The 11,419-nt window shown below is 40.9% G+C and overlaps 1 protein-coding gene across 1 annotated transcript; it reads right to left on the bottom strand.

The window, feature by feature from the left end:
- Positions 1-189: 189 nt before the first annotated feature.
- On the bottom strand, positions 190-7,556 carry ccdc92 (coiled-coil domain containing 92). Its single transcript, XM_020631028.3, has 4 exons — positions 7,357-7,556; positions 3,967-4,139; positions 3,356-3,397; positions 190-2,057 (listed from the first exon to the last, which is right to left on the bottom strand). Exons 2-4 carry the CDS (start codon positions 4,100-4,102, stop codon positions 1,249-1,251), a joined length of 987 nt encoding a protein of 328 aa, XP_020486684.1. The 5' UTR covers positions 4,103-4,139; positions 7,357-7,556; the 3' UTR covers positions 190-1,248.
- Between the last annotated feature and the right edge of the window lie 3,863 nt (positions 7,557-11,419).

An 11,419-nucleotide genomic window follows, 5' to 3' on the forward strand; every position in this document is an offset into this window, starting at 1 on the left:
GTTCAATGAGCCAGAATAGGAGGTGAACAATATGCTCCGGACTTTATCAAATCAACTGAACACCCATGGTTGATCTTTGGAGACTCTGAGGAGCAGAGATGTGATGTAGGATTGTAACGTCCCCTTATCAAAATACATATCATTTATTTTTTTCATCCATCAGTCCAAACAAAAGAAATCCAGTCCCCAAACAAAAAAAGCATTGCTTTATTGTATTGAATTATACATATACTTCAAGGACAGGTGATATTACTGTGAAAAGCAGGTTATTAATCGAGTATAATTACCGTCATGTCGTTGTTGCAGTGGTTTCTGTCAATATCTGAGGTGCTTTTGTGTTCTCTATGAAACAATAAATTAAAAAAGAATTCCTTACAAATGTGCAGCCTTTATAAAGAACAGTAGGTTATATCACAAAATCCTATTACAGCAGTGTTTTAAAAATTCCCCGTGTATCACAAATAACATCAAGAGATATCGTATAAGTCCACACTTCTCTCAAAGGCCTTCAGTGTCTCGCTTTGTATCACACACCCTTCTCCCTCACTCTCTCGGACACAAACAACACTGCTTGTTCACCATCGTTTTCATACTGCATTTACACATGTGCACCACAAGTGCTTCTTGCACATTTAGCAGCTCATACCTACAGTAACATTAACCTACAGTTATTATACCGATATGACGAGATGATGACAGACGTAGTATGAAGAGTATGTTCAGTTTATATTATCAGTTCTACCCTACGCAGCTGCAGAAATCTTGTTATACTTGTTGATATGTCCAGACTATTGTTTAAGATGAAGCAGATAGAGACCTGTAATGGTAACTGTAAGCCTTAACTACTCTACACAGCGTGTGTACGTTTGAACAGGTGGAGCAGGCACTGATGCAGATATTTGGCTGAAGGAGACAGAATGACATAAAAGTCTAAGCAAAAATTCAAGCTGTATATAATACACAATCTCAATGGGTGATAAAGAAACATTTGGCATGCTTTGTAGTCGTCCTTTTTTGAATGTATATTAAGAAAAACAAGTTTTTATGGAATACCATAAAAAAAGGATGATTATGTTTTGTTCTTTTCATATTGCAGTGTTGCGTAGAAAGCAGGCTACACAGTGGGTCAGGCTCCGTCCTGCTCTTGCAGTGTTGTGTGTTTACAGTAGATGTGTGTGTGTGTGTGTGTGTGTGTGTGTGTGTGTGTGTGTCTGTGTGTGTGTTTATTTGCGTGTTAGCATTGCAGTGTTAAACTGTCCTGTCAGCTCCTGAGCGCTTCCGAACAACCTTCTCCTCCTTGACCTGGTCCACCGCCAAAGTCTCCAGCTCCGCCTGCGGTGGAGCCAGTGGAGGGGTGCCATGTGGGATGCGGTGTGCAACACCCACATGAGCCCTGTACTGGCGGTCCCGAGCTGGGCTGTGACGCGGGCTGGCTGTGGCGCCGAGATGAGCTACAGGGGGGCGCTCAGAGGCAATAGGGGGGATAACAGCAGGACGTTCTCTCACGACCTGTGGTTCAGGAGAGTCCCTCCCAGCCTGTAGGAAAGGTGTGGGGTCAGGCATGGCTTCTACTGTCTCCCGCAGAACCAGCCGTCTACCATCCGGCCCCAGCCGATACACCTCTGTTAACTCAGGGTGCAGAGGCTGAGAGAGACTCTTCTTCATGCGACGTCGCGGGGTTTCAGGCTGCCTGTCCTTGGCAGGGGGAGGAGTGGGCTTGTAGGAGGTGACTGGACTAACGTTGGGGCTGGCCTCAGACGAGCTGCCAGCTAACAGCTTCTTCTTGGTGGCATGAAGCTGAGAGGTCAGGTAAGCTATAGTGCTCGCTCTCTGCTCCAGCTCCCCAGACAACACAGCCAGTTTGTGGCTCTTCATCTTGAGCTCCTCTAGATACTTCTTCTCCCTCTCCTTGATGGTGTTCTCCAGAACAGAGATCATAGCATTCTTTTGCTCAAGGTCCCTAAGGAGCTCTGTGTTCTCCTCCTCCTTCTTCTTTAGCTGGGCCTCCAGCTCCTCACATCTTCTCTGCAGCTCCTTGCATCGGACTTCGCTGCTGTCTGCATACACAATTTTCAAAAAAAGTTAAGAACACAACAAGTAAACATCATTAGGTGCACACAAGGAATACACTCATACACAGACTGGACAAATCGTTAATACATTAAGTGCTGAATATGGGCAGTCTGTCAGCAGACAGAGACAGTTTGATCCTAAAGAGACTCATCTTCAGTGAGCAGAGAGCTCCAGTTTCACATTACAGCTCTGCCAGACAATAAGCACATCGCCCTCTTTTGACCTTCACCAACGCTGCCTCCACCTGCCCCACCCAGAGACAGCACATACAGTCATGTTTGTGTGTGTTGCAAGAACCAATACAGTTATATAATACAACACAATGTCATAAAGTTGTGTATTATTATTTCTTAAGATGTGCATATAACTGTTGTTTTCCCGTCATCTGGTGAATTTTTCCCCTAAGTTGGATCAGCTGAGTCCGGCTGCACTAAGCAGGATGGAGCCTGTGCATTAGCGCTGTGACAGATAATCTGATTTCCTGCACTCCAATCTCTGAGATGCCCCACATTAACATGATAGTGCCTCTAGCTGGAGGTCCTAACAATACTGGTCAGATCCGGGTTAGACAAAAGTCCAACGTGTAGTTAATCCTGGTGAGTTGAAACATGTTTCTAAAACACACATCAGTGTGATCAGCAGCAGCAGCCTGTAAATACATTAGACTGTGTGCAGTCTACCAGAGGCCTCCCTGACTGTACTTGGCTGTACTTGAAGCCAGTACAAAGACAGTGGACCTGGTTGTGACTCCATGTCACGGCCATGGTAACGTCGGGGGAGGGGCGCAGCAGTGGGCTCTCTAATGAACAGCAGGGAGTCCCACAATGCAACGCTTCCTGGGTGGGAATGTGTGTTACCAGGAAACAGGCAGAGCTCTCTGCTCACAGGCCCATCCGCTGACACAGATTTACAGCGCTGACTTTTGTAAAGTTTAGTCTCCTACTGCTGCTGTGCTCTTTACTGCTATTTTACTAGAATAAATGTCATTATTAAACCAGGTTGAAGAAACAAGAACCTGATTTAAATACTTGAGGTGTTTCCTGTCCAATCTAACCGTGTATTTGTTTGTTTACCGTAACTCACACAGTAGATCACTGCTTCTTAATGAAACAACAATCATGGGGCTTTACCCTGACAAAATCACAGATTAAAATAATCAGGTCATTAAATTATTTTCTATCATTTCAATTCCTGATGGAAATGCATCAACCTAGAAACTGGACATCAGTGTAAAAACAGATGTGTGTGTGTGTGTGTGCTGTTCGGTATTATAGGGGCTTACCTGAGGGATCAGAGCTTCTCACAGTGAGCTCGTATGTCAGGTCTATAAAAAAAGAAGAGGGTTAATTACATGTCCTCATCACATGATGTTGCAACAGTTCAGCTATTAAACAGCATGATCCTCACACTGAGCAAACAGCAGGGATGCATGTCAGTGCTTTCCAAATGGCAGAGCAAGATTAGTGTGAGTGCCACGTCAGCTTCGGTGATAGGTTAAATCAGGGCTATTGCATACAGTGTTCTGTATTCCTGGGTCACCATCGATAAGTATATTTATCAGTGCTGATGTGCTGATTGCAGATGTTGCTGTGTGCGGGGTGTATTCACTTACCATTGAGTGCATTTCCAATAAGCCATTCAATTCCCTTTTAAAAGGTTTAACAGTGGCACCACTGCATCTTTTCTCTTTAGGTCTCAAACATCCATTTAGGTTTTACAACGTACATGTGCATTGTTTTGAATTCAAGGATACTAATGGGATCTTTATTGACATTTGTTGTTTGTTTTCAAGCAAGCCTTCTGCTTTCATAATAAAGAGAGAGAGCCTCTAAGAAGTTCTTTAATGTGAGAGTTTGAAAGAGAAGGGCGGCGGCTGCTCGTGGCCGTGCTCACCTGTGCATTGCTGCTGTAACCTGCGGATCTCTGCATGAAGCCCCTTCAACGTGTTGGCATGGTCCTGCTGGAGGAAGAGCAGGTTTTTCTGTGCACTGTGCAGCTGATTTTCCAGTGTAACATTTGTTGACGCCATGGCTGATTATGTTCACAGACACACCAGCCCTAACAACCTCCAGTCACAGGAGAGGCAGTGAAAAAGAGAGCGAAGGAGAGCAAAATAAAAAGTCAATACATCAAACCAAAATGTCAATTCTTACAGTTTATCCCATAAACATCGGGGGTTTTCAGAGGCTTACAACATTGCTTTGTCTGCCAGCTAGACGAGACATTCGGATTTGTATGACAGCTTGAACTGATAATTGTTTATATAATACTATAAAAATGCATTTGCAAAGCAGGCTATTGTGCACTTAAAACAACAAATCAAGTGTAAAACCTGTATTCCTATTTGTTGATCAAAACAGCAGCGAACATTCTAAGACAAAGAAGGGAAGACCTTTATGAATACGCAGAGTGGGTGTGTAGGCTATCAACTTCTATAAGGCCGGGTCAATACTGCGGAGTGACTGTAGCAGAGAAAGGCTTGGTGACCATAAATAGGCACACTCATTTACAGCAGCATTTCGTCTGCTGTAAACTGTCGATTGAAAACAATAGAATGAGAAGTGCGACCCTTTAAGTCAGACATCTGAAAGGTAAGGTAACCCTAATCTAATACACACTAATCTAATACACAATGATTGTTGTAATGTTATTAGGACAAACAGTGGGAATACTCTTCCTACCACATCTCGGCTTGCTTAGAACAGACAAAAAGGTAAGAATATAAAGTGAAAGTCGAATTAGAAAGGTCTTCTCTTTAGACTCTTTCTCTGATATACAGTACACTTCAGCACAGTTTATCTTCCATTGGTTACTATAATGAATGTAACAGACATCTCTCACTGCTAGAAAACATACTTTTCTGTGTTCAAACAAGCACAAAAAAGAAAAAAAACACAGCAGCATATCTCTAACTTTATCCACACACAATGTTATTTGACTGTGTTCATGTACATTTGCTTTTTACTGTAATGTAGTATCTTGTTTTTGACTGTCAATGAAAAACCGCCTTTAAAGGTAGGTTTGGGGTCTTTAAATCTGTTGGTTTAATGTTGAGTCATGTCCCTGTTTATTATAAAGTAATAAAGAATTTAAAAATAAACCAGACGCATTGATAGTAATCAGAAAACCACTGGGTGTGGCATGGAGGTTGCTAGTATTAAGCATGCCTTTTCCTTGTTTCCCTGCCTTGCCCCACCTTCCTCCTCCTCCTCCTCCCCCTCCTCCTCCCTTCCCTGGTCTTCCTTGTCTCACGAGCCAGAGGCAGAGAAACAATCACTCAGCTCCAACAACTCCACCCTCTGCCAGACAACTGTGCTGTGCTGAGAGTTGAGAGCACATTGATCCCTGCAACAGCCCTCCTGAGTGCAGAGAAAGCCTCTCCCTGCATACATAAGTGTGCTTCAATAAAACATCCCAGAGCCTCTCGCTCTTACATCATCAGCTCACTTACATAAATAATAAATCCCATGACACCTTGCTGGACACACTCCCTGGTTTCAGTAATTGTCTGTGTGAGTCTTTTTTGTCATTACCAACTGAGGCATAAGATAAGAAAAAGGAAACCAAAACAAAGACTAGTATCACAAATAAAGAGCAAGCAGTGTGTCATAAAGGCTGAGGAGATGATCTATTATTGATGAGTAATGTGGAGTCCTTCCGGTAAACCCTGGGCTGCAGGCACATCTCTCCCCCCAGCTTCTTCCTAGAATAGCTTTCCATTTACAAATACATGACCTCAGCCAGCTTCACTACATGGCTAATGCCAAATCATGAAGGTGACAGTGGTGCAAAAGGTGAACATACTATCAATACATTGAAGAGAGACAAAGTTTACCTTTCTTTGTTCAGGGACACAGTGTGGGGGGGGGTAAATGCGAACAACTATGACTGTTTTAAAAAGACAGAGAATAATACAAAAAGCATGACTCAGGCATGGACTTCTTTATAAACAAACCAGCATACCTCAAACAGAGAACATAAATAATCAATGAACTGCAGCAGCATGAAACATTAGCTAGTAGCTTCCATCCTTAGCCACAACAAGGGCTAAGCAGTCACTGGTCTTCCTGTGAAGGAGCTGTATCTTCACACACCTGTCCGTTATTCACCTTTGCTTTAAAGAAAGTGTACTGTTGTTTTCTTTATGTTTTTTTTTTGTTTTGTTTTCATTATTTCTGCAGCTGTATTTCAGTTGTAAAAGAATCAATATTTTTGCCTGCACATGTTTATGTTATAGAAAACTTCAACAGCTAAACTCCTACCACTGCAACAATGACAACAGAATTTGGTTGACAGAGAGAGAAACGCCGGGTTTTAATTCAAGCTAAACCAATACAACAAGCAATAACACCGTCTTCTGTTATATGAGGGCACAAACTGCGTGTACGAAGGGACGCTTATTTACTTTCCACGGCACTTTCTGTTTCAGCACCTGCATTGCGGACAGCACCCAGAACCCCCATCTCACATTTAACCACTGCTGCTGCTGCTGCTGCTGCTGCTGCTCCTGGCTGTGTGGCTGCCAGAGGATCATCACCTAAACAAAGCCTGAAAATGTCAAGCTTCAGACATCGTCATCATTCAGGGGCTTGACCTTCTTCTATCATTATCAAACAGAACACAAGTGGTCGCAAACCCCGGGGCTTGCGAGGTGTGCCAGTGAACCACCTTAAAAACACCACACTTTGCTTGTTTTATGACCTGCTGTGCTGCCGGATGCCATCACTGCATTTCGTCCGCTCATCACAAAAAGGCTGCCCTTGCAAGCTAATATTATGTACTGCTGCTGTCCAGTTTTAAAAAAACAAAACACATATTTACACGTCAAACCTCGTTTACAATCTGTCAAGCAAATAACAGCCTGCTTTATAAAATGAAATATATCAACCACGGTTTGAGTTTATCACACACATACTGATACATACGGCATATGATTAATCCATCAAATGGCTCTTCTTGTCAATACAATTGAGTGAGGTTAGTCTCGTAAAAAAACAGCTGCAAATTATTTAAAATAAATACACAATATATTCTAACAAAGGAGCAGGAATGTAGGAAGTCAACCTGCAGGCATTAATGCAGAAAACATTTTTATAGTACTCAAAAATACGCTTTATTGTGTCTTCGAATAAGCAAAGCGACACTAATATTATACAATTTTAAGATGTCATTCAATGAAACAATCTCCATTCATAGGAAGGACGTGTGAGGCTTTAATGATGCTAACCTAGCTGGAAAAGCTAACGAGGCTAGCAGCAGCACATCATCTGGTAGAGAGCTTACCTTGTGGCTAATAATAAAAGCGATCGTCGAATATCTTGCAAAATGTCGTGTTTTGTCGTTGAGCCGACCAGCAGCACCGGCTAAGTGCGTCCAGCCTTGCGGGGCATGTCGGTGATGCTGTCAGGGGGGGCTCGCCTCGACTCGGGTGAGAGGGGAGGGTGGCTGTGTCACTTTCCTATCATCTCCCTGAGCTACAAGACAAAATAAAGCGATGCATTGTGGGATACCAGGGGAAATTATATCTAAACCTAGAGCCATTCAATCACAGTCCTTTAATCATTAAGTCAGCAAAACAAATTTAAACTACAGTCTTAACAAGATAAACGCTTTAAAACGTGTTGTATTACCATTGTATAATATAAAACATTGACGTAAAGGTTGCCAGATAGTCGCTCTAGTTTTTGTCACCAGCGTCATCACCATAGCAACTGAGTCTGTCACCTGTTCCATAGTGATGCATTTACGCCATCTAGTGACAGCATTGGGAAATAGCCTTACTGCAATAAGAGAGAAATTTGATAACAATTAACACTTTTAACAGCACTGTATTTGAGTGTCGGGGTTAATGTCCATCATGTGTCAAACTGTCGAGGTAATTATATTAATGAAAACAGATGAGAGCTTTTGGACAAAGTACAGCTGGTGGACAGCAGAGGGGGGTGTTGTCCTTCAGTGGCAGATTGAGGGACTTTAACTACAGCAGCTGGGATCACTCCATTAGATGATTCAAAATCTAGTTGTTGTTTTTAAAACACACGGGGGCCGGGGCTAATGGTCTTTGGTTTTCAATTGCTCTAATTTTTCATGATAATAGACTATTTAATATTTCGCATGAATGTATGTATAGGTTGAAATGCTTGTTTAAATAAAACTTTGGACCCTAATGTGGCCAATGTCAAACATGGGCACCTATAGCAATACATACAACTTGATGTTTGTTTCCTATCATAGCAAAATTAAAAAAGATTAATGCACAGTTTGCCATTCTAGCCCTGACTTATGCAGGGGAGACCTGAATTGTAATATGTGCACAATCACATACAATTAACTATCAATTATTTACCCTTTCTAACCTTACCAATAATAGCTATATTTTAACACAAGATAATGGCAACATGAGCTTAATTTTTGAATGAAACAAAAAGAAGATTTATTTTCAAAGTCACAATTTAAAGTAGCCTACTTAAAATATTGCATGTAAACTCTTGCACAGCCTAACTTGCAAAAATACATTAATTAGCAATGTTTTGGTCCCATCACAATGGCCAGTTAGGTCATTACAAGGAAGACAGTGTGCATTACTTTCCTATGCACCTGTTTTATTACACAGATGTGCAAAGTTGTATATGGATACCATATATATGTATATGGTTTTCAAAAAATAGCCAATCACAGTTTAGGATTTTTGGGGTAGCACCCGGGTTGGCTAATCAGATTTCTAGGGGGGCCCATGCCACCCCTGGCGAGCCCTCTGGACATGCCCCTGTTATGCACATCAAATGGTGTTAAGCATCTATTTCAAGTGTTAAAACAGATATGAGGCCCTATATAGAGTACAGAGTATTGTCTGTCAGTTAAATAAAAGCACAATTCAGTGTGGTATTGCTTCATTAGCAATAAATAAACAAACACACAAATAAACACATATTAAGGAAAAGAACCTAGCTGAGAGATTTTAATTAGTTAATCATTTTATCTAGCTTTTAACCATGTATGGTATATTTTCTGTTACTTCAGCAATGTTCCTTTCTTCTCAGGCTATGTTTGTGTGTATTTTTATTCATAACTCCTGCTCCTTCTCATCCCCCTTTTTGTTTTGTGTTCAGAGCAGTTTTGTGTTCAGGGCAGTGCTCAGTGATATCTACCCTTGAAACAATGAACTTGTCCTTATTCTTAAATTTAGGATATACGTAGAAGACCATTTTGAAGAGGAATAATTCAACTTTATCTAATTGTAAGTGATATGAGCACTATTAACTCTGAGTTTCCTGGTCTAAGGTATGAAGACTTGAGAAACAGTAGCCTTTTCATACTGACCTATAATATCACCTTAAATTATTCCTGGCAAGAGAAATTCCTAAGTGACAAAGCTACTGCGTAAAATGATACAAACCAAAAACAAAAGCATCCATTTTTATTCCTGACCCCACAAAAAGAGTCTCATATTTGAAAAGAAAATATCTTGTGGAATAAATGGAATTATTGTCCACCATTCAGAAATGTTATTTTTTGGAAGCAGCCTTTAATCTCTCAGTGGCTTTGACATGTTTGTGATAGGGATTAAATTCTTCTCATTTCTGTATTTTTAGTGACTCTGGCACACTTCCCAGCTGCCCTCAGAAAGGAACTAGTTTAGCAGAAGGTAAGTTATCCTCGCCCCTGCAACAGTGAGGTGAAAAATAATTCCCCAATAGAGACCCCTACTTTCTCTGTGATTCCCTTAACTTAAACGCTGCAAGAGATCTCAATATATCATAACAGGTAGTAAAGCAGCAGCAAAATGAGAGAAAACAAGCAGTAAAACAAGGCTGTCTGACCTCGACCTCCTTCTATGGCTCTAACACCCCCAAAAGACGTTGTTTTTAGGCCTTTGCCTGCAGGTGATCCGGGGCTGGAAAAGATCCAGCTGAGAAATGTCCGACATAGAAACTGTCCAAAGCTTCTCTCCTGCTAAAGTGACCACAGTGGGATTTCCTTTAACAATCTAGAAGCCCTCATACATGTGTCTGAGATTTACAGCCAAGTGTGTCTGTAGATTTATACTACTTTTTGTAAAGAAAGCAAGGAAATACATTCTTTCTTTTAAACTCAGCCATGCACCCAGAAATGTTCCAAGTGGTGCCATACAGACAGTGGTGAGGCTGCTGGACACACTGCTGGAAAAGTAATGAGTGAACTATTAAGCTTTTGTAACAACTGCTGAGCATCAATGATTGTAAAAAATATATATCTTACAGCATATTTGAATGAGTCTCATTGGTTTAATTGCTTGATTGTGAGCAGATAGTGAAGGTCCTTGTCATTTTTATTGCAATAAAAAAAAGAAATCCAAGCACACGGCAGCCTTGCTCTGGCCCTGTTTTACTGCCCCTGCTCTGACAGGCAGCCAATACCAACACTTCTCAGGTTGTAATAGTTTTACAGTTATTATGTTGAGTTTGGCAAGGGAAAATGGCTCTAAAACTATGAAAACCTAATTTAATTTTCCAAGACCCTTTTTTTTTTATATGCTAGTCCAAGGAAAGTCATAATCTCTCGACTGTTGAACTGAATGTGTCGTTTATTTGAAAACTTCAAAGTAAGTCAGTGACAGTACATTGGCATCAACTTATTTCTACTTCATTTTTTAGTATTTCGTACTGGGTCTAATGTGTCAGAATGAGAAACAAGGAATATGCACAAATTTTGATATGACATTGTACAAATGTTATAATTTCTCGACAGTGTAAGAAGTAAACATAATGTGCTGGTACAGTGCTGCTCATCCTGTTTGAGCCACATATAAGTCTTTAACAAAAAAACAAATATTCTCTTTGTTAATGTTAACCGAATACAGAAACTTGCTTTATTTTTTAATTTACTCTATTTTGTGTGGTATGGAAAGTCTTTGTCCTCCTTTCAGGTCCTGCCACAGTATCAACAGTGCGATCATCAGTAACACCTGGACTTCATATGAGGCCATTTTAAAGCTCCTGTGATGACCTTTCCATTTTTGTCAATTTTGGTGCCCCCTATGGACAAAGCCATATGTCTTATCTCTTTGTTGATCTTGTGCCGTATGTATGTAAGTTGTGTTTTGTGACAGAAAATCTCATCTTACTTTATTTATCAAACATATCACTCACCGTGAATCGTTGCTGTGAAAAATGTAAACAATGTCAGTTTCTGCAGTGTCCTGTTAGTCTCCTCGCTTGACATCCACCCTGAAGCAGCGTCTACAGACAATAAGGAATAACTTAATAGAAATAATCAATCTTCTTCCTGATGGTCCCCTTTGCTTTTGTAGCTCTTAAAGCGACATCAGTATTAATTTCAGTCTGTTACATATCCACATAAAAACTCC

This window comes from Labrus bergylta, chromosome 2, assembly GCF_963930695.1.
Source record: "Labrus bergylta chromosome 2, fLabBer1.1, whole genome shotgun sequence".
Taxonomy (NCBI): Eukaryota; Metazoa; Chordata; class Actinopteri; order Labriformes; family Labridae; genus Labrus; species Labrus bergylta.